At 40.0% G+C, this 26,398-nt stretch overlaps 1 protein-coding gene across 4 annotated transcripts; it reads right to left on the reverse strand.

The window, feature by feature from the left end:
• Nucleotides 1-1,001: 1,001 nt before the first annotated feature.
• TMEM87A (transmembrane protein 87A) lies at nucleotides 1,002-26,372 on the reverse strand. Of its 4 annotated transcripts, none has more exons than XM_030482489.1 (20): nucleotides 26,183-26,372; nucleotides 25,145-25,202; nucleotides 21,352-21,449; nucleotides 21,041-21,157; nucleotides 19,557-19,610; nucleotides 19,407-19,463; nucleotides 16,492-16,639; nucleotides 15,707-15,768; nucleotides 13,730-13,913; nucleotides 12,795-12,894; nucleotides 11,946-12,039; nucleotides 10,705-10,795; nucleotides 9,543-9,674; nucleotides 7,765-7,823; nucleotides 7,401-7,504; nucleotides 6,969-7,042; nucleotides 6,004-6,065; nucleotides 4,471-4,526; nucleotides 3,182-3,212; nucleotides 1,002-2,847 (listed from the first exon to the last, which is right to left on the reverse strand). In XM_030482489.1, exons 1-20 carry the CDS (start codon nucleotides 26,318-26,320, stop codon nucleotides 2,806-2,808), a joined length of 1,761 nt encoding a protein of 586 aa, XP_030338349.1. In that variant the 5' UTR covers nucleotides 26,321-26,372; the 3' UTR covers nucleotides 1,002-2,805. The 4 variants fall into 4 exon arrangements, with proteins under 4 accessions (XP_030338349.1, XP_030338352.1, XP_030338350.1 ...); XM_030482492.1 differs by having other exon boundaries at nucleotides 2,065-2,847; nucleotides 9,543-9,651; nucleotides 10,727-10,795; XM_030482490.1 differs by lacking the exon at nucleotides 10,705-10,795 and adding an exon at nucleotides 11,360-11,431 and having other exon boundaries at nucleotides 2,065-2,847; nucleotides 9,543-9,651.
• Between the last annotated feature and the right edge of the window lie 26 nt (nucleotides 26,373-26,398).

The following is a 26,398-nucleotide window of genomic DNA, read 5'->3' on the forward strand; positions in this document are numbered from 1 at the left end:
TAACAATCCTGTAGGATTCCTGGTTTCACACATTCTAGCAAGATAGCTTGCTGATGCTTTCCCGACAAGCCATGGAGCTCACACATCTTCAGGAGCAACACCAACCATCAGGACAGGCAGAGATCTCCTCAATAGAACCAACACATCTGACTGAACAAGCTGTCAGGGAAGAGACCACGTTGCTGCAACTCCCTTATATACACACATACCCTTCACTCCTCACTCACTGCTTTAGCCACCTCTTCCGCAATCATAATTGCAGTGGTAGTTGTGCTATAGCCTGCACAATGTTGTAGGATCTGGGCTCTGAGGCAAGTTCTCTGTAAGGCTGCAGAGAAGAAAGTCACAGCACACACCTGCTGCATGCTAAAAAGCAAATGCACCTTCTAAGGATACAGAAACTCTGCCAAATGAGCAGAACAAGAACAGCTAACTAAGGGAGCAACAAGCCCCCTGGGGAGTTCAGGACAACTTCAAACATTGATAGAAGTTACTACAGGAATGGAAGGGTAGAAGGCAGAAGACTGCCAAAGACCACTGTTGTTGCAGGTTGAAAGTACCATTTGCTACTATTTAAATTATTAAACTATAAATGCAATTAGGAGCACTGTTTAGATCTTTCATTTTTGCTCACAAATGTATAATTTGTCCTATCTATATTGGCTTTTCAAATGACAGACTTCTACTCTGTTGTCAAGCTTAACAAGAAAAAAGAGCTATTGGGAATAACTGCATTATAAATATCATGCAAAAAAGAGGTAAAGTGAGGGAGCTTTGTGAAGATGTTAATACTTTCTCATGTGAGAGAACACGTAGTAAGAAAGTGGAAGGACACAATGTAAGCCTTTCTACTCTTTGCCTGGCTTTTATTAAATAGTACATACAAACTTCTTTTGTGCTTCCAGCAGGGAACATTTTTCCCTATTTGTCTCAAAAAACCCCAAACAACCCAAAACAATAGGACTTGAAGAAAATAAAAATAATAATAGAAAAACATTAAATAGCGAGTTTCGTGTAGCTTTATTTCACAAAATTTCCTCTCCCCAAAAGGACATGGAGGTAACTTTTTTTCATCTGTATCAATTAAGCATAGCAAATTAAAAGTGTTTTCTAATTCAAGATTCTACCCGTGGCCTAAAGGGGATGGCAGAAGAGCTCCAGCAACTCTGGCAGGGTCAGACTGAGGTGTTAGCCACAGCTTGCTTTCTCTGCCCACCTGCTGAGGGTTTACTGCCCCACAGCACGGCTAACAGAAGGTATTATGCACTTGTGCCTCAGCTACTCTACTGTGAAGTGCCATGTTTCAGCAGAAATTGCTGATAAAGATGGAACTAGAACTAAGCTACCAGACCTTACAGTGGAATGAATGAAGTACAGGCACATGTCCACTTCTGCTGACACAGCTATGAGTGAAGAACCAGAAAAGCTGAGTCCCTATGCCGTTCCAGCAGCAGCCTCATCAGCTCCCACAGGCCTAGCTGTGCTGCTGCTTACCTGGTAATTACCAGTTGTAAAGGTTACAAACCCAAACTAGAACTTCTGGCATACAGTTCACAATGGGTTTCCATGAGTAAGTCATTGCAAGTAAAGCCTCTACAGCCAAGCATAGAATAAAAACAGAACATTGTCCAAAAGCTCTTTTTCATTTGAAAAGGAAAAACAAAAAAGCACTTATATAGAATAGAAATCTGCAACTTTGAAACACAGTGATCTCAGAGTACCTCTTGGCCACAGGGACCAATTGGGACAGGAAAGCCCATCATCAAATCACTTACATGGGAGGCAATTCTAAACAGACACTGGGAACAGAACTATCCCAGCACTGTGGACTCCCATTAAAGCCTCTTTCAAGTAAGGTGAGCAGTGCTTGCACCCTCTAGAAAGCAATGCTGTCTTCTCACAGAAGAGTGCTGACGTGGTGGGAGATGTTACATGCACAGACAGAAGAGTTCTGCTGACAACGCCTAGTCAGTATCTGCTTAACATGAGTAGTCAAGCAGTTGTTAAGCACTGCAGGAGTGGGTTTGGTGATTTTTTTTGTTTGTTGCTTTTTTTTAAAAAATGAAATCGTGCAACACAGAATGTAGGGGCAAATCATTTTTCCAGGCATCCACCACATTGCCAGCAATGAGATGTGCCACAACAGCAAGTGTTAGCTTTATGCAGCTGTTACCTATAGGTCAATGGCATTTAAAATAGAAAAATCTTTCTTACACAGTGTTATGAATAAAATTGCACTTGCTTTTGTTAAAAACTCGTATCACTGTAACTTTTCCAAATATTTCCTTTCTGGCACCTTAATTTTCTTCATTAACAGGAGCTTTTTTCTAAAAACCTCTTATTCGTGTTGGACACAAGACATACAACAGCAGTAAGCCATTATCTACCAGAAAATGGGTCTGTTGTTTCTTCAGTGCTTATTTCTATCTGTCCCCACCCTCCCCCCGAAAAGGTACAGGCAGTTCATCTCTAAGAGTCAACAGTAACACTGAAATATAAACTCCTCAAGCAGACATTAGGAATTTTAGTTTCACAGATTAAATATTTGAAAAAAGTTACAGAAGGTGCTGGAATAGTACACATTTAAATTGCTTAAAAATCCAAACTTGCAGCAACTTTGTAAATTCAAATTTCCAAAAGGTTTATAATGTCCTTGTGAACTTCTTCCACAGCAAGACGCCCTCATGACAATAAAGCATCAAACTTCCACGGCTGAGATCAAGAAACAAATCAGCAGGATGCACTTGCTCCACCTAGCATCTTTAAAAGAGGCATCTCCACTTCCAATAGCAATAAGCTACTCCTTCATTCCATTTTGGACCTTTCAAAGTGTGTAATCATTCTTTCCTGGAAAATAAAATACACAATGTTGTCATTTATCCCAATAGGTTTACATTATTCAGAAATAATATCGAATGCTTTACATTCACAACAAATGCACACTTGTATGCATTTTAAGTCAGGAGTCCGACTTACATAGCAGATGAATCGCTTCCTTCAGAATGTATTATAAGAAGTGGTATCACTGTTGTTCCCATTATCCTTCCCCCCCCTTGCAGTATTTTACTGCTGCACTGGCAAGATCAGAGTCCAGTTCTAATAAGCCAAGTCCTTAACAGCTGACTCACGACTCCTTTGGCATGTCAGAAGACTAAACTGAACTGAAGATTTGTTTACTGACCTCATCTGAATCCAGAAGAGCTGGAAGAGCGCTGCAGTGGGGAGGAAAAAAAAAAAAGTAATAGTTAAGAGAATTAGAGCACCTACTGTGAGCGTGTTACTGGACAACTGTTTTCAGCCTTATGTTGCACCTTAAGCTTTTTAAAGCACAGGAGAACAATAATGAAGATAGACCTTCCAATTAAACAGACAAATTAGAGAAGACACACAAAAGAGGAAGAGCCTAAGAAGTACCCTCAATGACCTTCAGTTTGGATTTTTTTTTCCTAAGCTTCTCATTACCAACTGAACAATTTCCAAGTTGCCATGAAATAAGTTACATCATTCTTACAGAAACACTGCTGAACTATAGTGAAGATATTTACAACATGGGACCATATTGTAAAAACACATCCTAGAAATCAAACATGTTACACTGGTACCACAGCCTTTTCAACCACAGCAGACCTCCCATCTGTTGGAATCTCATTTCTTCACAGCCCTGATCATACTTTCCGGAACAGAAAACCCTGCAGCACACTACGTTAAAGTGCCCTTTCCTAGACTATACTAGTTTAGTGCTTCTTTCCTTAGGGAATCCTACCATTCTTAAAAAAAAAAAATAAAATAAAAAAATAAGTACAGAACTGGGAAAAACTAATTCAATTAAGAAAATACACTTTTTCATCCTCTTGAAGCTTCCATTTTATTTCTTGTTTTTAACTTCAAGCAGAGTTGTATATTTAAATCCAGAGCCTCTGCCAGAATTACCTGTTCAGATCTGTTAACATAACTAATTTGTGAAATTCTGCTTTGGTATGACACAGACAGACATTTTTAAAATGTAAAAGTTATTAAAAGCAGAATAGATATGGACTGCCTATTGCCAGAAGCATAAAAATGACTCAACAGATGTTCCAAGTAAAGTTGAGAACTATGTAACATTATTCAGTGGTTTCTATTCAGCAAAATACTCAAAGGACTTTTCAGAGCACTAAGCAGAAGTGCTTAGAGAGAAGGGGTTTGTTCTTTGTTTTCTGGGCTTATTTATTTAGTTTTAACTTCACAGAAGCGTAAACAGTCTGTGGTTTCACAATTCGAGACAGTGTTCCTTAAGTCTGCATGTGTTCAAGTGGCTTAACTGTAAGTCTGACAGGCTTATGGAAGCATGCTAAGAAGTCAGAGGCCAGTTCCAAGCTGAACTTGGTATCTGCTTATGTAAGCGCAGCATACAAGTTACAACACGTTGTAATGTATTTGTGTTACTGTGTGCAAGGAACTTGATTTTATTGTGACTACAAAAATACTCACACATCTGTCACTGACGAAGGAACATTCTCCTCTACCCACTTCAGGTCATCCTCCTGCTACAAGAACAGAAATTAAATGGAAAACGAAAGTCAGTTTTCCCAAAAAGCTGTCACATGCAAGCCTTTTTCTTCTCAGCCTACTTGAAAACTAATGTATTTATAATGTCAGTTAAACAAATGAAATGATATTACAAAAATAACCACACACACAAAAAACCCCAAACATACCTTTAACTTGATTTCTGGATTACAGTAAACACATTCCATTAAAAAAAAAAAAAAACAAAAAAAACCCCAACCAAACAAAAACACCCCACAACCCAAAAAAAAAAAAAAAACCAAAAAAAACACCACCACCACCAAGAACTTACTGTCAACTCCATAATATTTTAATGGTGATTAAAAAAAACAGGCTCTCAGGATACCTTGATTATCTACATAATCTAGTTTAGTCTCTCACAAAAGAACATTATCTTTAGAAGATGTTCTAGATGAAAAATTATTATAAAAAACACAAGTTAAATTTTGCAAAGGTAAGTTAAACTGTATTGTGAGGATTTCTCATGTCTATCTGATGAACACTAATTCACAACACAAGCACACTTGTTTTGATTTGCATGTTATCCCTAGATAAATAGTATACAGTTGCAACCAACATTGTTAATAACAGAGATATTACTGCTATTATCATGAATTCAGGTTCTTCCCACTTTTAAATTTATGCATCAATTCCATGAAAGATTCTGGAGACATGTATTTTCTATCTCCTAGCTGAACATAGAATCATAGAATGGTTTAGACTGGAAAGGACCTTAAGATCATCTAGTTCCAACCCCCCTGCCATGGGCAGGGCCACCTCACACTAAACCATGTCACCCAAGACTCTGTCCAACCTGGCCTTGAACACTGCCAGGGATGGAGCATTCACCACTTCTTTGGGCAGCCTGTGCCAGTGCTTCCCCACCCTCGCAGTAAAGAACTTCTTCCTTATATCTAACCTGAACTTCCCTTGTTTAAGTTTGAATCTAAACTGAAACCTCTGCTTATAAGCCACACAGAAAAAATGGAGATATATTAAAAATGTTCCACCCAAACTATTTAGGTAGCTACATAATAATATACACATCACCCAATTTGAGTAATGAATCACAGATCTCAAAATTAGAAGGCATTTATTTAAAATATGGCTCAGCCTCCCTCTTCTGACAAACTTGTTAAAATGCTGTATTACTCATTATCAGAACACAGTAGTATACAGTTCCATCTATACTGGATTGTGCAAACATTCCTAAAGAACAGACTGAATTCTAAAGCTGCCATTGTACTTAAAGGAAATCCAGATGAAAAACCTGTATTTACTTTCTTTTCACAAGTACTGTGAACATACGATACTTTGACTCACTCCAACTCTGAAGCAAAGCAGGAAATTCACACTTACAGGCTGAAAACTTTGCCTATTTGTGAGCTACTACTGGGGGGCAACCAAACAAGACAGAAGTTGATCTACATCCTTGGAGGTGGAGGGCATACTCACAGCTTTATTTGCTTTTACATTCCCATTTGGTTCTTGCTTTGTACTCCTCATTTTCATTCCCTCTGAAGACAAGGAAAAAAGATTGCGTTAACTGACTTATAATGCTTCATAGACTGTAAATGTTGAGTATTGATTCAGAATATTTCTTCAAATCCAAACTTTGCAATTTTATCTAGGAAAAAATCAATTTCTAGAATTTCTAGTCCTCTTATTTAAGCCAGACATCAGCAGCACAGAACTCAAAGACACAGTTGCACAGGGTGGCTGTGCAGTCTCTAGCAGAACTGATCTGTGGACAGACAGCAGCAGTAGATATGTCACCCTACCTTTTACACAGCTTATAAACAGTAGTGTTACTATAGCCATAGCTGGGAGATGGGAGGCAGGGAAGAGAGAGGGTTTTATAGTATGAAGAGGGCAAGTAGAGAGAAGGATGCAATCCAGGGTTATAGAGCAGGACTCTTTCACTTATATGTAATTTCATGAATATGTAAACATATTCATGCATGTGTTTACACTGGATATTCCTGTAGCAGGCCCTAACATGGAAAATTAAGAAGATCACAGAGCTCAGAGAACAGTTAATAAATGAAAATCCTTAAACTGGATTTCAGGAGAACTGCAAATTAAACCACTGCCTAGCAACAATATCCAAGAGATCCTTGTCATCATGGGCAGACCTATGACTCTACATATTTAATAAAACAAAGTCCAGTGGACATGGTAAAGCAACCGCAACAGTAGCAGTGTGTTCAGTTTTATCTGAAAAATCCAGAATAAAACAGGCAATATAAACACTAAACAAAGCCAACAGTTCCTCTACAACTGAATACATCAATGGCAACAGGGAGGCATTGACTCTGCCTTCACAGAAGTGGTGAACTTTTTGCTAGCAGAGACCTCCCTCCACAGAAGTGTGCTTTCAACACTGTAATTCAGTGGGGGGAAAAAAAAAATGTCCTTACCAAAGCTTTCCTTTAACATTGGCTCTTTCTGCTCATCATCATCCTCCTCTTCAGACAGGGGTGAGAAAGCAAACCTTTACGAGGGAAAGAATAAAAGTTATCTTAGAACAGTATCTCTGGCCACCCAAGAGATTCATTACCCTAACATTCACATGACTTGACTACTCTGTATAGTTCATCGTTTTTAAGACCTATGCTAAACTACATAATGAAAAGTTTCAGTCACTTCTTTAATTAAATTCACCACCAGGAACAGATTGAATTTTATCTGTGTGTGACTTCCTCCGCTTACTTTTCCTCAAGCCCCTACATACACTTCTTGGTATACTTCTGGATCAGTATACAGCAACTAAAATCACTCACCAGTAGCACTTTGGATAAACAAGCATTCCCAGAAAACCCAGTATTTTTAGAGGTTAAGAAAAACCGAACCTTTGGTTGTTAGCAGATGGTCTCCACAGAATCATGATGACAAAAAGGATCATTGAAAACAATAAACGCCAGATGGCATCATCCACCCATAGCTCCTGCCAGTCCTATCAAGGAAAACAGCAGCACAAAAAGAAAAAGCTGTGAAGAAAGAGGCTTCATGTCCTCAGCTCTTTTTAAGGGTGAACTATAGGTATCTGACAGAGGCTCATTGCCCACAACAGTGACAATTTTCCCATGTGATATATTACTCTAGACATAATCCACAGAAAAATCTGTTCCAGAATGCCCAATCTCACCTCTTACACTACCAAATGTAAACTTACCAAGAGGCAGCAATTGCAGAAAGCATTCAGTACAAACTCACCGACTGACAGTCCACCAGCCTGAACTTCATGGTGGTCCAGATGATAAATACAATAGATGCTGCAATATTAAAACAGGCAAGCTGCTTATTACTACAAAATATGCTAATCCAAATATACTACTAACAGGACTGTTTCCTAAAACAAAGGGCAAAGACGTAAATAGGGAATTCTTGGAATCCCTATTAGTTCTCGACAACAATAGATTGATTTATTGCACTGACCTTACATGGTAATTTAGGCATAGACCAGTATATTTTTCTCTTGGTTCTTCAGAGAATCAAGGCATAAACTAAGTATAAAGTATTTAGCCAACTCCTCATCCCTACTCACCATTCTTATATTACTTTCATCTAGCCCTGAAACCATGTTTCATTATCAGCTGACAAATAAAGCATACCATGAAGTAAACGAAGCATCAGATCTGTATTCAGATCTTGACCACAAAAGTTCCAATGCTAAAACTATACTCTCACCACAGATTTAAATAAGACTTCCCTCCACTAAGGTGTTCTACGATGACTAAGAACCAGATGCTGAAAGGAATTTAATCAGAGCTGTTGATTAAAAGAAATGCCTTTTTTTGTTTAATTAAAAAAGTACAATCCTTGGAAGTTTTCTGCTCGTTGTATGGATAGTGTTTCCAAACAGATGAGGAGCTGAACACCTGGAAGCACCAACAGATTTAATCTTGAAGTTCAGTTCATCACTACTACAAATGGAAAGAGAATCTGAATCTGTATTCTTCCAGAATACTGCAGGCATTATGTCACAATATTACAAATAATGTTTTTCCCAAGAATCACTCTGATTTTCATCTATCTGGTTGTCGTGGTTTGAGCCCAGCCGGTAACTCAGAACCACACAGCCGCTCGCTCACTCCTCCCCCCACCCCTTCTTCCTCCCCCCGCTCCCGGAGGGATGGGGAGGAGAATGGGAAGAATGCAACTCCCACGGGTTGAGATAAGAGCAGTCCCGCAACTAAGGTATAACACAAAACCACTACTGCTACCACCAATGATAATAACGATTAGTGAAATAACAAGGGGAGAGGATACAATTGCTCACCACCCGCCGACCGATACCCAGCCCGACCCGAGCAGTGATCTGGGCCTTCCGGGTAACTCCCCCCGGTTTATATACTGGGCATGACGTGCTGTGGTATGGAATACCCCTTTGGCTAGTTTGGGTCAGGTGTCCTGTCTCTGCTTCCTCCCGGCTTCCCCTCCTCCCTGGCAAAGCATGAGACTGAGAAAGTCCTTGGTTGGAATAAACATTACTTAGCAACAACTAAAAACATCGGTGTTATCAGCGTTGTTCCCAGGCTGAAAGTTAAAAAACACAGCACTGCACCAGCTACTAAGCAGGAGAAAAATGACTGCTATAGCTGAACCCAGGACACTGGTCTTCAAAGTATCTTAAAAATCCCATAGTACACAGTGATATGTGATTTTAGCAAAAACTACCTCTGTGAAGTTAATAGCATGGGATAATAATCCTTTGCCCCAAGCAGCTTTGAGAGGGATGACAGTGCTCCATTAGAGGAACTGCACAGAACTACTGATCTTATTAACATCAGGACTAATAAGCCACTGCCTCTGAAGTATCAACATAACACTTGGCATAGACCCACTATTAGACATGGGTCAAGTGGTAGAAATACCAAGTATTTTGATTGCATTTACAGAAAGGTCATGAAACATAAAAATCTGCTTTACTGATCAAATCATATACAGAAATGGCAAGTGCTCTTATTTGATTAACATAATCTTCTGCTTACCTGCTACTGCCAAGATGAGTGTGTTGGTGAAGTGCCGATACAAAGAGAGTTTCACCACATTCCTTCTAAGTTTGAGCAGTTTCATTGTTTGAGTTAAGCTGATGAATATGTATGGAAAGTCAAGGAAAGCCTCTGAAGGGACAAGCTGGTCACAGACTTAGGAGTACACACATCTTATGATAAACAGTTCTCCCACCTGCACACTTGACCCTCCAAAGAGGCAGACCAGACTCCGCAGGAGAAAAGTTAATCCTATGGCAAAGGTACCAACGAGCATCCCTTTCATGCCATTTAGTCATCTACACCTAGAACTTGTCACATGAAGATGGTATCCAGGCATCTACATTGGACTATAGCCCATTCCTCCAGGAAAGTGTCAGATGTACTTCTGATAAATGGAAAATCAAGTCTGAACTAGAAGTGAGTTAAAATCCAATTAGTGCATACAAATGCCTTCACCCTTTTGTCCACAATTTTATTTCCATAGTGACAAAAGAAGTGCTTACGAGAGACACCATGGTAGGAAAGAATTGGGGTTGTCATAGCTGGGCAGAAAGCTGTTCCTATTTTAAATAGTGTTGTGATTGACTTGCACTAAATACGCTTTATAGGGATTTTGCTACACATGGCTTTGAGTTCAGCATTTGACAGCAGTCGCTAAAGTCACACAAGATTATGGTTGTTTGGATGTAATATGTCAAGAGAACAAAAAGTTAACACCGCCCCATTTTGTCACCTACTCTAAGTTCAAATTTTACAGAAGAAATCTTATGTTTGATGTTGCTAAGTAACCTTCTCCCCAAAATATAAACTGAGTCTGTTCTCCAAAGGCTACATTACAGTGCCACACTAGAACAAATTAATTTAATACTTCGATAATCAGGGACTGATAACTTACAGATGTAACTAGGCTATGTTCAGGAGCTGTTCTAACACAAATATCTACTGGTTACCTAGTTTTCCTTGCACTGGCTGTAGCAGAGCTTACCTGAACACTGAACACTCAATTCAGAGGTTCTATTAGCTTTACCAAAAGTAGAAAGAACATATACTTGAAGCTGATTTAAAAAAAAAAAAAAAAAAAAGAAAAAAAAAAGAAAAAAATAGTTTGGCCAAAAAGACTCCCAAAAAAAAAACAAATTTGAAAGAAAAAACACCCCACCAAGTAAAATAGTGAAGGATATCCACCAGCACAGGGCAGTATCTAGGAAAGCCAGGGGAATAAAAGCCAAGGAGGCAAGATCATTCTGGGCCTAGAGACAAAGAGAGAGCCAATAAGAACAAACTGAAAAGGAAACAAGGTACAGAAGAAGTGAGAGGGGTCAGGCTATTTTATGAGAAACCACAAATACTCCACCGCAACACTTCTGAGTTTTACTACAGAAGCAGAGGGTTTGAACCGAGAGTTTAGCCCAATGTACAGAGGGGAACTGACAATACCACATTGCCAGTTCTCAGTTTTGTACCAGCAAGGCAAGAAGTAGTTTTTCAGATTAAGTCAATCTAGCACCCTTAAAAGGAGCCTCTGCTGAGGCGATTGCTGCAATGACGTGCTCTGGCCACTTCCATTACAGAAAAATAGCCGTCAGCTTGTAGGAGAGGTAGTAATTAAATCTTTTACACTATCCATGGATGAACTGAATGCTCCACCCACAAGCACAAGTTTGAAAGTGGCAAAAATTGCCTTTGTGCCTACATCAAAAGCTATCAAAGTCCCAACTGAAACAAGCAAATCGCCTTTTATTCCTTTTAAGTGTAAGATAGAAATAATAAGCTGTGAATAAGCTTGTAGCATTCTGAAGTTTATAAAAGGATATCCACAAAATAATACAGGCATCAATCATGGACAGGGCCAAGTTTGCTATCAGAGCCACAGTGTCATAGAAAAACTGAAAAAGTACCAAATATATGACATGTTAAATACCTTATCCCAAAATCCCAAATAACAGAACAACAGAAATCTATATCCTGAGATGCACTTCTTAATGAAGCAAGTAGCTGCACCCCCCACATGCACTTCCCCAGGTACAGCCTCCAAAATTGGAGTGGTGGTCGTTGTTGGCATTTTTTTTTCAGACTCATGGCCAGGTGACCCAAGCTATGTCTGCAACTAGTCCTACCTAATCCCAAGTATTAGACACCAGGGTCCTGGCAGAATATAGTGTCTGAAACCTGACTAATCAGAAAACTATTAGAATTATTTCAAAATACACAGAATTACATCCTGATAAATAAACATCAAATAATCATCAATAATTCATATCCACATTATCTGAGTTTAACCACTTCATTGTCTCTGTTCCCTTCTTTCAGCAAAGCCCTGGGATCCTCCCTTATCATGTAAGTAAATAAACCCAGTAAACATCTGTGGCATATGGGAAAATTCAAACAGTTATTACTGACCCCTGTGACTCTGAGAACACCTTCCATGCCAGAAAATAATAGATAAAGGGCTCCAGCCATAACTACTTTGTGAAGAGTAACTCCAAGGCGAGGCCTGTAGGAAAACAAAGTGAAATTAGATTAAGTGAGGGGAAAAAAGTGAAGGCACATCAACTTGAGTCTAACATAAGGCATGAAGCATGTGAATAAAAGGTCTTTGTGATAAGCCACCGTAGATCCAGAAATAATTTTATTATGGTGCCTGAAGCTTACTTTTGTCTTATGGTATGATGTGACTAAGGAATAGACTGCCAACGGTCCTGTTTCTTAGTTAACTTATTCAGCTTTTTACAACCATCTCAAGACTCATCCCACTTCTTCAATAGTTACCTTAGCACACCCACACTTTCTAGAAGCTTCCAATACCACACAGCAAGTTGTTTTACCATTGAATACAGCTGGAGACAGACAGATGAACCGCAGCCTTGGCAGCAGAAGCCTCCTAAAGCAGATGCCCTCCCCTGTCAGCAATTCTTGGACCTCCCCCATTTCTAGAAGCTCCTCCTTGCCCAGAAGGAAGGTGTATAAAGCTCCCGTTCCAGTCAGTGTAGTATCTCAACAGTGACTCAGAAAACTACCCAACAGTGGTACACAGCATAGGGTGGTAAGTGTAATCACCATATGGAATTGTATGCCTCTGTTGACTAGTGAGGAAGTCTAGACCTTTACAGCATCTTACAGCACCTTAACTAAAGCATCTACCTTTTAAGTAGCAAGGTACAGAGAGACAATTACTGCTTTAAGTTATTAAAACCCAACAGTGAAAAGCCTTTTAATAGAACACAACAAACCTGTAACAGAACTACTCACTTGACTATCCCATATCCCAGGCTGACTATGATGACCAGAGTTCGAGCCAATGAGCGCTTCACAGCAGAAAGCAGCTCTGCCAGTATTACTGCTCCTTGAACTACCAAAAGCAAAGAGGAGGAAGCTAGGTTATTAAAATATAATTTCTGTTTTATTAACTTATAGTATGCAATTATAGTATTAGAGCAGACAATTATTTTCAGAAAGTAGGCTAGTAAAGCATGTAATCTTCTCATTACCCACACCTGGTATAAGCTTTCAGAAAAGATAGGTCACTTAGCATAAAAAAAACCTACTGAAAAATTTTACATCCATAGAAAATGGAGAGTGATCCATAAAAACATTTGTCCATAAGATCAGCTTGGATGATCTCACAGACAAGTCAACCACCAAAACCTCCTCTGCCATGGGTGCGGCCAATTAACAAAGTCATAATGAAGTTTGACTTGCACGGTTTCATTTATATGCATCCATCCTAAAAACTCAGAACCAGAATCCCAAAGTTTTACATGGAGAGAATTGCTTAAAATGGATTATCAGCCTATGGGCTGAATACCAAAAGTCATCTGCTATCACATTGACTAAAGAGTTTCAAAAGTCTCTTTCCAAAGCCAATATCAGTTGTCAGAAGTTAATTACAAGCCACACTTAAGAAGTCCTATTTTAAACTTCAAGCCAGCACTACAGTGAATACTCTTCAGAATCTACCATTTTACTAAATGTAAGCAGTACATGACTCAGGAGCCAGAGAAAGCAACAGCATTTTAGCTTTAGAAGTACACACATCATCACATCTACAATATATAAATACATAAAAAATGCAGAAGCTCCAGTTGCCTTCCTCAAGTAATTACAGGCATCTGTCACCCCAATTTAGTATAAGCCAATAGCGCTATGCCCCAGTAATTAAACTGCAAGCTGCAATTGCTACCTACCAGATTCTCCTGTGTAGCGGATATTCTGGAACTCTGCATAGAACACTGCTTTCTCCAGCATTCCCAGGAATATAACAGCACCAATCCAGAACTGTATCCTCAGGAGATCCCGCCAGTAGCAGGCTGACCACGCAAGCCATAGAACCCCGAAGAATACGTACACAATACACATCACCATGAAAAACTAATACACAACAAGAAACAAGAAATAGGAGCCTCAGACCCAGAAAAATAATTTCCTTGTTTCCATTCCACAGCTGTAAGACAGCTCTATTTTATCCCTGAGTATAGTGGTTCTATATACAAAAGTGACTAAAAACAAGCATTGCTTCATTTGTCTTCTCTGGATTCTTTACAGTGACAGTCTAATGTCTCACTGCCAACAGAGAGAATCAGAGTAACTGAATTTCTGAGCAATTTCTCTCTTGAAGAGCAGCCTATTTATTCACAGGCAGTTTTTCTCAGGAAGATATCAAGTGCTACTAGCTTTCAAAAACTCAGATAAGAGCTCAGGCAAATCATCAAGTACTAGAAACTCTGCTCCTTCTCACGTATTTTTCTACTACAAACTTCAGCCTACATTTAAGGTGCTCTGCAAATAAGCTTACAAGTCACCTTTACATTCCACAGACCAGAGATAAGCAACTGATGGTTGTAACCCCTCTGTTCAAATAATTGGACAACTTCTGAGTTTGCTGGAAATTAACTTCCAAGAGTTTCTGACCAACCTTTAGGTCAACCAAAAATCTGGAATTGAAAAAGAAACTCGGGTATTAATTTTAATATTATCATTTTGCAATTATTTTTTTTCCAGTCCAGTGTTAGTTGCTCCAGAAGAACTTTCAGGGTATGTTTCCTACAGCAAATAATAAGTTTAACGACACTACTCAGTATTGAATTTTCTAAATGACAGCACCATCCTAGAGGAAGTTAAGTTTTCAAAAAGGACACCGAGATTAAGAAGAGGTAAGGAGCAAGACACTAAATGAATATCAGGAAGTACGTAGCCAAAGTATAGGACACTAATAATAATCACAGTCTCCCGTGGTAAGGACCTAAGCATGCTAGTTCACATTGAGATGCTACACTACAGAAATATTTAGACAGAGATCTTTTTCTGGACCTGCCACGTGACGATATTCACACTAGTGAATTACATGTCAACATTGCTGCTGAAGGCTTTTTACTGCTGCAGGAAGTAAAACATACATGTCAGAAATGTAGTCAGGCTCTCCTATTTACAGGCCAGTCTTGCCCATACCATCAGGCTAGAGAGCTTACTTGCAGACAGATTTTAGCTGGGGATCAATAGCACTACATAAATATTTAAGTTCTTTTATTTTCTTAGCCTCCTCCACAGAAGCAACTAGCAAGCAAGTCAACAAGTCCTTTGAATAAAAAGGGGATTAGTTCTTTGTAGCTCAATTATGCTTTCACTGTTAGGCAGTATTAAGGACCTCCTCATGGGGGTGGAAGAAGGAAGATTAAGCTGTAAAAGAACAAAGAAAGCAGTGACAAATGAAAAGGTAGCTGTAAGAAAAAGCACAGAATAGATTTTCTAAGATATGAGCTAAGGAGAAAAACAGTCAGTAAAACTGCTCAGTTCAGAGCTACTGATAATTTCTGGAACTACAAATTGACAGGCATCAAGCCAAACAATCCAGAGAAGAACAACCTTAGTGGCACATGCAAACATCTGAAACCTATGTCTATTTTCCCTATCCTGTATTTAGTGTAAAACACCAAAACAAAAACCCAACCAACCCATCACACCACAAAAAAAAAAAAAAACAAAACCAAAAACCAAACCCAAACAAAAAAATTCCAACCAAAATAAACAAAATCCAAACCATAAGCCACTGCTAAATTATTTCTTCTGAGACACTGGCTTTGTGCGTCCTAGTATAAGGAGAATATTTAACTGAGATTCAAATTAACTGACAACTTAATAGGTCAAAGGAAAGCTGGTTTACTTACAATCATCAGAGGATAATCTGCAAGTGAGAGGTACTCATATGGCCCCTTCAGTTCTACTGTCACTGTCAAAAGACAATTCAATAACCAAATTACAAGAAGCAAAAGGAGGAAGCCAGGATAAAATACTTAACTGATTTTTACTCAAGCACAAATAAGTTCCAAATTTTCACACAGCTTTTAAATCTAACTCGCACTTTAATCGAAGAAAGTTAAGACTCATAACACATTCAGCTAAAAAGCATGCAATTAAAATTACACGCTCCATTACCAAGTAACTCATGGCAGTACTTAAAGTAATTGTGCTGAAGATTCATGCGTAATAGGAAAGTTCAGAAACACATATAAGTTAACTTCTTAAGGGGATTTCCAAACTTCTTTAAAGTCTGAACAGGTTCTCAATGCACTGTTAGATATACTATTATTTCAAGGTGACAGTTAAGATCTTTGTATGCTACATGACTTATTAATTTAAATCACTGGGTTGGTCTGCACGTTTTTGATACGCACCACCAAGCCTCAAAATTGAGCTGCTTGGGATTCTTCTTTACTTCCATCATTAAACTAAAGAGACAGCCTTAGGATCTTTAAGGCACTAACAATCACCTATTTTCTTATGATGAGAGTTGTAGTAAGTAATACTTACATCAATGCAAAGTCAAGGATAGTGTCTTATGAAATTGAACCATACAGTAGATACTAAAAGTACCTTAGAATACACTCAGACTGGTATACATTAAAAAAACCAGCACTATATTTTTAGCTTTCTGTATAAATAGCTGTCTTACTTGTAAAGGGCTTATTTTGATACGAGGAAGGTGTTGTCTTCTCCACTTTTTTATTTCTGTTAGTAGAATACTTTGCAGTTGTAATTCCAATTTGCACAATAAATATATATGGCCCGTCTCGCCAAGTTTTGATAACAGCATTCATTGCCTGAAAATAAAATGTCCACATGTAGATAGTGCATAGTCAAGAAAACACAAGAAAGACAGAAGCAGACTCACCATACATGTGTGATATCGTAAAATGGTTTGGGTCAGAAAGGACCTTAAGATCATCTGGTTCCAACACCCCTGACATGGCCAGGGACACCTCACACTAGACTGTGTTGCTCAAGGCCCCGTCCAACCTAGGTCTGAACACTTCCGGGGATGAAGCATTTACAACTTCCTTGGGCAGCCTGTGCCAGTGCCTCACCACTCTCACAGAAAAGAATTTCTTCCTTATAACAAACCTAAATCTCCCCTGTTTCAGTTTAAACCCATCACCCCTTGTCCTACCACTACAGTCCCTGATGAATAGTCCCCCTCTGTCAAACTTGTAGGCCCCCTTCAGATATTAGAAGGCTGCCATGAGGTGTTCATGCAGCCTTCTCTTCTCCAGACTGAACAGCTGCTCCTGTCTGCTTATAGAGGGCTTCATCCACAGAGTCTTCCTGATCAGGTGGCCTGTAGGAGACTCCCACAGTAACATCCTCTGTCACTGACCTCGCTTTAATCTTGACCCACAACCTTTTGGTTGGCTCATCATCCATCCCAAGGCAGAGTCCATACACTCCAGCTGGTCACTGACATAAAGGGCTATACTCCCTCCCCATCTGCCTGGCCTGTCTTTTCTAAAAAGCCTAGAACCTTCCATTTCAACACTCCAGCCACAGAAACCATCCCACTATATTTCCCTGATGGTAATGATACCCTACCTCTGTAGGTGCACGCACATCTCTAATTCCTCTTGTTTATCCCCTATACTATGTGCATTTGTGTAGAGACATCTGAGCCAAGCTCTGAGTAAGGCAGACTCATTGGCTGGAGCAACTCTGCATTGCTCCAAGCATTCATTGCAGTTGCTGGCATCCAACTGGTAGGGTTGGGATGGATCAGTCCCACTCCCCCATATCTAGTTTAAAGCCACCTTCGCCAGCCTGGCAAGTCTCTGACCAAAGATGCTCCTCCCCTTTTTTGTCAGGCAGATCCCACCAGCCCCCAGCAGACCTGGCTTCCCAAAGGAAGTCCCATGGGACAGCACCATCCCTCTGTTTTGTTACTGGATTCAACTAGCCATTTCAAGGCCCTCTCCTTTGACCTGAAGGATCGATGAAAAAAGTTCTGAGCTCCAGAGCCCCTTTGGTCTCTTCCACATAAAAATAAAGTTCATCTCTTCCCAGGCCTAAAACTTTTTAATATGTATTTGGTATGTAAATTTTATATCTATTTATTAGACATAATTCTCAAAAATTTAGTTGCTAGGATCCAGAAGAATCCTCAAAGACCTGGGAGGTGATCAGGTCTTTGCAAATATAATACTGGCTTACCGGTAAGAGTCATCTCAAAGGTACTGCAAAAGCTCCAGAGAATACAGCAAGACATCCTATTCCTTGCTTTTCAGTCTAGAAACATTAGGACTGTCACAGAGACACTTCTTTTCTCTTGAAATCAATTATTTGGCAACAGCACAACTACATATAAGCCAGTATCCTGATGAAGGCTAAATTTTACAGCGTAAGATAGAAGAGGTAGATGAGAAGTAAAAAATATTGCCATAGCAGTCATTTCGTGTGGAAACTACTACTGGCCCTGCAACAGCTCTAACACCTCTAAGATTCAAAGCCTGCCAAGGAACAAACAGAGGAAGCTTGCCCAGATAAATATTTGCACCATAAAACAAATCAGAGATTCATTTGAGCTCCAGCATACAAAACTTAATTCCACAATGAAGACATTCCAGCCATTTCAGAAACTGCTACATTTACCAAGAGCTTTAAGGTTAAAACTAAGACTGTCTACATGTATGCCACTCACATGACTACTGCAGAACTACCACAAAGACTCCTTTTATAACAGCCTCCCCAAGAGAATCTCTGTATTAGGAGCATGCATTTCTTTTAAGAAACCTCCTGTCTACAACACCTTAAGCAAACAGAATTTTATGTATAAAAAAAAGTTTATGCTGATATTGACTGAAATTAAAAGTTAAAAAAACCCCAGTAAACTTAAAAGAAAAATGGATACATTTTTCATACTTCAATTTTGCCTTTAAAATATTTCCATCTCCTGATTTCACAATTGCACACACAGCTATTTATGTGTTAACTTTAAGGTAAATGGCCCTGTAAGTACACAGGGAGTTACATATATTTTCCCTGTTGGCATACAGGACATTCAGTTTGATTACTTTGACAATCATTCCTGGTTAAGGCTTGAATATAATACACAATAAAAATACTAACAGACTTGAAAATCAAAAGTAATCAACTTCTAAGGTACAATGTTTTAACAGACTGATTAAAAATGAAACCAAATGTAATCTCTAAGTATTAGTCACCATTTAAAACAGATCATATCAATAATTACTTTAAATTACTATGAAAAAAGAAATTTTTTTTAAATTTATGCCATCAGTTTGAATGGTCCGAGTTCTATATTTCACATGTAGAAGCAGCAGTTACTCTGTTTTCTGTTTTTCCACACAGTGCTTCCTAGTTTCAAGCTATAAGAATTCCAGGTGTCAAAAAAAGCCAAAAAAACCAAAAAACAAAACGGAATTGCACCATCCCTGCAAATGCTACCAGTAATTTCTTAAATATAGAAATATAAATAAACATACACACAGAGGAAAAAGCAAACAAAAAAAACCCACCACACAAAACACAACAAATGACGACTGTTGGATTATGAGCCATGTGTATATTCAATATACATACAGTTTTATCTGCCACCATTGTGTGATTTCCTCCACTCTCCTTCTTATCTTTTAAGCCCTTCAAGAAAAACAGAAAAACTGATCAATCAATATGCCAAAACTCTCTCTTGCCTATACTCACTCATTAGAAGGAAAAAAAAGCAAAACTTACCTCTTGTTTCTCAGGTGAGAGAGGCTCTGGATGAACAAATTCTCTGTAGAAAATCTGCAAAAGATAAGGAAGTCACAGCACTTACAGCCACTTTACATTAACATGACATTACCAGAACAACTTCCAGTAAACTTGATTATAAGGAAAGATTCTCTGAACAGCTGTATTAAAGAGCTTTCATTTTATTAAACCAACAACTGTCCATTTGTGGAGGGAGTCTTGAATACTTAGATTAATATTTTGTCACTTGAGAGCTGCTTTTCCTCTCCTCAGACAAGAGGTGCCTATTTTTAGAACTGGACCCACAGCAGAGTAGTGAAGTTAATTTTATTTTCCTAATATGAATCTGTTGGGTATCTCCATTACTAGATGAAGTCTACAAAGAAACAAGATCTGGAGATTTCTGCCTGGTCTAAGCAAAAAAAGTCCCTAGATGAGTGTATGCCTATTGGCCTAAAGACTATGAAAACCTTCGTTTCACCAACCTGGACATTCAGTTAAGATGCCCAAGTTCACATTACACAGCTAAACCAACAAGATCTCTTTTTTACACCAAGTAGAAGTTCTCATATTATTGAACATAAAAAGCAGGCAGCATACAGATATTTTTTTAAAAAGCCTTTCAAGCCACCTTCACATATCAATGGAATTAGAAGTATGCAAACAATTAAAAACCCTCTTCAAGTCACCTTTAGGCATGTCTCAAAAAAAAAAAAAGCAACCGAACAAACAACACTAGGTTCAATAGTTATGAGACATTTCCCAGTATTCTCTATCCATAATCCTGTCTAAATCAGGAATGGCTGAATACAGATGCCATACCGCACAATTTGCCTTGACTTCTTAAGTAGACCGTTAAAGAAAGTGTGTTATACTGTTATTGTCATTAGTATGATCACACAGCTTGGCCAGGTGTTGTACAGCTGCTGTAGCGCTTATGTTTGCGCATTACTTCCCTATGCTGTTTTGTATTGTCTTCTCTCTTCCATTGGATTTGTTTCAAACACATCTTAGCACTACTTATTTTTCATTTTTATGAAAAATAAACCTGCTATCAATGTTTAAGTAACCCATTTCTCAACACTCTTTCATTTCCATTATTATAAGCAAAAAATGCTAGTCCTTTATCAAACCAAATTCAGTGGGAGCTTCACTCTGCTGCCAGAGATTCGCACTTCTACTCAACCAGCAGCAGCCTTCTATAAGGGAAACAAATTCAGAACGCAGAACCACAAAAAAAAGAACCACTGAACTTTACAGTGGTTGTTTCTCCCTGACATGGTGGGCCAGATGTTGAATAGCAAGCCAGGAATAAAGCAAAAATAAGAAATCATCACTGCAGTCTGGTTGCCATAAATAGATAAAAACAAGTACCTCCCAAACTACAGTGATACTTAGATAGGATGCTAACACATCTAATGGGAACTACCACCTTCTCTATGTTGTATAGAGATCAGAGCAAACTGTGAAGTTTCTACCCATACCTGAGGTCTGAAGAGCTCGGAGCAATTTGGAAAGAGGAGAGAAGCCGTGGCATAGTACCCTGACCAACCTGGGTGCTCTTCAGATGTAGCCCCAAAATAGTACTCTGCCTGTTCATCCTGCCAAACATAGAACAGAACTTAGGTTAGCATCCAATATATCAAATGGTTTCTATCAGCATGCAGCTGCAAGACCTTGAGAGCACCGTAACTTCCCTCTACAGGCACTCTTGAACAGAATTTAATAGGATAAAGGCCATCAAGACCACACAGACTATGAAAACATAAACCATGTTTTTCTGCAGAATTCTTACCCCAAAGTTGAAGACTTCATTGTAGCAATCAGAATATCTTAAGTACCAAGTAACATTGTAACTTTGGGAGGGATCACAAGCTTTTTCATCCCCTTCAACTAAAAAAAAAACCAAACAAAATAGATAAGAATATGTAACACCCTCTACCTGCAATTGCTTTTCCTCCCACTCTGTGCCAAACTACCATAATTAAATTTATTTTAAACTGAAAGCAAAACAATAGAAAAACATTTTCTTCAAGTAATCCACTGCTGTTCAGTGAAAGAAAGAAGCATGTGGAAAACAGAATTCAATTATAATGTTACACAATACTATTAAAGAGATAAAGATCACTTGGAAACTTTGTTCTCAAAGACAATCAGGGATGTTTCAGCAATCACGAATATCAAACAAAAAGAGAAAAGCGGTGACTCCAAGTGATCACAATACGTAAAAGGGCTTCCCTTTTCAAGAGATATGGGGGACACAGCAGGTAGAAAGAGCTAGGAACAGGTTAATACAAAGGGCAATTCACACAGATTATTTAAATACACCAATACCATCACCAAGAAGATAAATAAAAAGGTAAGATTTTGCAAGTCAACACAAAAGACAAAACCCACTCCCAAAAGACAAACAAGCCATCTATGCATTAGCTCACTGTCAAAGCTGCAATGCTACCTAAAACAACAGTAAGACAACTTCCCACTTTGATTTATTAAAGAACATGCACGAAAAGTGAAACAAAACTTCCCCCTTCCCAGAAAAGGCTGTGCGATTTTTGTGTTTCAAATCACATTCTGAATCATGAAGAAGAGAATTTGATGTTAAGAAGGTAAGCTTCACCCGTAAACAAAATGAGCAGTGATTATTCAGAGACTTGGAAGACACATTTAGATGATTATGTTCAGGTTTTGCTAGTTAACAGATGGAAAAACTCTTTCCAATTGACAGCATGTTTCTAGCAGCTAAGAAGTCCCCACACCTTTACAGGCAACATTCATCTCAGACCAGATATCTACAAATGTGTTACATGTACAGAACTTCTAATGAATGCTTCTGTATTGACCACTGCAGGTAAAAAACACAATTAGAAGACAAACCCTGCCATGGAGTCTTAACTAAGTAATCCCATTAGAAACAACATGACTACTAAAGCAAATATATATGTAGAGCTAAAAACTCAACAACTGAGTCTCTAATACCAAAGATTAATAAAAAAGAAAAAAATAAAAACCACAAAAGACTGGAATGCAATCACTGAAAAATTGGTTTCCTTATGACACCTTCTGGTAAAGATGAAAACAAAGCATATTGTCTCCACATAGCCCTAGATACTGCAGGGGGCACAACAAAAACTAAAAGGCAACGCAAGCACTGCCGTGACATGGGTAGATGGCAAATTCTTGGAAGAGAAAGGCTTTTCTGACAAACTTGATCAAATGAGGAACATCTCAAAAAAGTGCTGCCAAAAAATAGGAGGGATCCATAGCACTTACTGAACTCAGCTATACAGGGATCTAAGTTCTTTAGTCTTCAAAAATCCAGCAACATTCAACTCGAATGCAGTCTCTGTACTCATTTACAGAGAGCAGTATTTCTACCATGATCCTAGACAGGAAACCAGATGCCTCCAAAATAGCACTTAAGTCGTAGATAAAAATAAATTCATTATTGACAACACTAAATACCAGTGGCAGTCGTCCCAGTCAGAAGCAGAAAGCATCAGACACCAATACACCACACACACACACACAAAATCAAAAAGCAAGAAGGGGAAGTAAAAAGGAGGAGGAGGTGCAGGTGCTCACCAAAAACAGGAAAAACCCATGAGCAATCATGTTTGGCCAGAAGGGTCATATCATCCACACAAAACATCACAGAGCAGATGGGAGAGAAAACAGCAAACAAGAGACACCAGTTTCCACAGACACAGGCAGAAAAGAAACTATATGTAAAGTTGAAACTTCCCAGTATCAGATGCAGTTTAAATATCATCATAAATATGAAATTAAGTTCCCAGCCTCTGTTCCTTCCTCTGTCAGTAATACCTTATCTAAATTCATGTAAATCTTTTAATCGCACTGGTATGTAAAGCAGGTGTCTTCACTGAAGATTTTGAAGGCCCAATGCCTACTCAAAGGCTGACAGCCCAGTATAGTCAGGAGCCAGGGGACTGAATTCTTAATGCCAGATCTGCCACAAACCTGTCTTGTAGCAAACAAATTTTGTTTCCTCCTTGCCTTAGTTCCTTCCTTCTCTTGGTTATTTCAGATGTACTTCTCATCATTAGATATACCACAGTTCACTGTGGGGACCCACATTTTTTAGATACCACATATATCTAATGCATATATATTTATATTAATATAATCTTAATAGTATGAGTACACTATTTCTATTAAACTTTAGACAGGAAAGCCTAACACCTACCAAAGCTCCAAATGCCCTTTCAAACGCCCCTCCTTTTCCCCAAGCATCAGATTTCACATTTTGATTCTGCAGCTGCATGTTTGCAATTGTCTCACTGCAAGATGTGAAAACTAGCATCTGAGCTACCCTTGACAAGTGGGAAAACCTTAACCCTAACATGGACTTTCACTAACAACCGCTCTCATATTAGCCTCCTATTTCAGATTCATGTGGGATTAATTGAAGCACTTTAACAAACTCCCTTTGAAACACTGTCCCAAGACGGGCAAGTATCTGAAATTAAACCTGAAAATCAATAAGCTAGCTACTAAACATAACAGAGCATAGCAACATATGCAATTTCATCAAAAAGCATCAGCTAATCCTCATGATACCTTAATTTTGTCAGTTTAAAAAAATGCTAATCACTGCACCAACAACCTCTTGAAGAGACAAAGGCACAGATCTCACTAACTGTCTCTAAAGTGACTTTTATTTCTGTATTTGATGCAAGCACAGAAGGGCATTCACAGGTACTGTACCTGTATAACCACCCAGTTAAGAGCTGGAGATTAAACAGCTTCCCCCCACATGGTAAGAACTGGTGCAAACAACCCCTTTCTCATGCACAAAGTGCATGAGAAAGACTTAAAGCCTTTCTAAATCAGCTATTCACTTCCACAAATCACCTGGATCACTTTGTTGCCATCTAAATACTGTCCTTATGTTCACAGACAAGAGGGTATTTTATAGAAAATCTCCTTTGAGCAGTTACCCAGAATCTATAGCCCTGGCCAGATCAGCAAAGAGCAATAAAGATAAGGAACAAACAGGAAGGCTGCAAACGTGTTTGCTTTTTAGCACACACACACACACACACAAAGATCAGGAAAACAGCTCTCAGGAGAGCTCTGACATAGTGTGCAATGACATTCCCTTACCACTCCAGAAGCACCCAGGTAAAAAGGAACAGTGCTTCAAAAAGCACTGCCTCCTGCATACTGGCACCAGTCACCTTGCAATACAAATAGCCCCTGTCGCAGCCATCACTAGTTTTCCCAGCTGGAGGAATTGAGCATATCTTAAAATAGGGAAAGCCCACCTCACAGCAGGGCTCCCTTCTGCATCCCCCTCTTGATTATCCACTGCCTGAAATGAAGTGGTGCTCCCATTGCCTATTTTGCCCTCTCCACAGAGGGCCTGAACAGAACCATTCATTCCTGCTACAGCCTAAACAGATCACACACCCAACCATATCAGATCTCTGGCTTCCATCCAGTGCTAGATTAGCTGTCACTGCAACCAGTGCAGGTAAACCCTTCGCAGTGTTTTGAGTCCCAAATGTTAAAGTAGGGGGTGTCAAACAGCAGACAGAGCAGGTTAATCCCCTGTAACCACTTACATCTCAGGAAAATGGTGGTATTGCTGAAGAGAATCTTCCCAAAGTTAAACTTCTTCCCCTGCAAGGGATCAAAAAAGGAAGAAATATCAGTGGGCTTAACGTCACTGATTTTAAGCAAACATCTTCCACTCTGACTTTTAAGTCAATACAGCAATGAAAGTGAATGTCAAATTGGGAGCCAGCCCTACTGGACTTTCCAGTCATGCTTCACCACCCCTTCAATCTACCCTCAGAGATGGCTTGAGAGGCCTGGGGCTTTTTGTTCTGCAAAACTGAATCAATTTCATCAACGTTTGTTGAAATTATTAGCATTTTCTTGTTAATGAGAAGGTCTGGACTACTCAACAACAACAACAACAAATAAATCTTATTCTAAGAATCAACAGGAGTGTTCACCATGATCCTTTAATTTTGTTCCTGAAGCTCAAGAGCCTTATATGAAGTGTACATTACCCCCCTCCATAGCCTGGTAAAGGCAGGTTTAGCGCGAGGTGAAGTAACTTTTCTCCACACACTGTCAGACAGACGGTGCAACAGAAGAGCAGGAAATCCCTCCCCAGAAGCCCGCACCTCTCTCGGTTCAGCGTTCCGGGGGCACAGCTCTCCCGGCGCACAGGCCACAGCGCAGCCCGACGGCGGCGGCCGCCAGCCCAGGCTCTCCCCGCACAGGCCCCAGGCGGGGACGCCGCCTCCCGCCCCACGCACCCCTCAGGAGCCACGCTCCCTCCGCCGCCCATCGAGCCTATATGTCTCAGAAGCCTTCCCGGCCCGTAGCCAGCGCCGCACCGCCAAAGCGGCTCAGGCCGGGCACAGGGCCGCGGCCAGGCGCCCTGGCAGCAGCCCCGGGTGCGGTCCAGCTCCACACAGGCGCGGTCCGGGCAGGGACGCCGCCGGCAAGGCCGCAGCACAGCGGACAGCACGGGCCCGTTCCCCCCGCTCTCCCCGCAGGGAGGACAGCGGCCTCCTACCCGCGCCACGCACACGCACGGTCCCACCGCCGCCACAGCGCGCTGGTCCGGCGGCCCTGCCGCCACTCACCATGAGCACTGGGAGCCGCCATTTGGAACGCTGCCCAGCGCCCGCCGCGCCCGCCAGCAGCAGCACGGCCAGCAGCCGCACTAGGACGGCCTCAGGCCGCCACCGCCGCCCCCCGGAACCCGGCGCCGCCATCCCCATCGCACGGAGGCCGCCACCGTGCTAGCCGCGCCTCTTCCGCTCCCTACAGGGGTACGCGGCTGCCGAGGGCCGGCAGGA

This window comes from Strigops habroptila, chromosome 4 (genome assembly GCF_004027225.2).
Source record: "Strigops habroptila isolate Jane chromosome 4, bStrHab1.2.pri, whole genome shotgun sequence".
Taxonomy (NCBI): domain Eukaryota; kingdom Metazoa; phylum Chordata; class Aves; order Psittaciformes; family Psittacidae; genus Strigops; species Strigops habroptila.

Coding starts and splice junctions, on each gene's coding strand:
- TMEM87A (XM_030482489.1), bottom strand. CDS start 26,320: ATGGGGATGGCGGCGCCGGGTTCCGGGGGGCGGCGGTGGCGGCCTGAG. Junction 12,040..12,794: donor CTGGGATATGGGATAGTCAA/GTGAGTAGTTCT, acceptor GTTTTCCTACAG/GCCTCGCCTTGGAGTTACTC. Junction 7,043..7,400: donor CCATCTGCTAACAACCAAAG/GTTCGGTTTTTC, acceptor TCCCTCGTAAAG/GTTTGCTTTCTCACCCCTGT.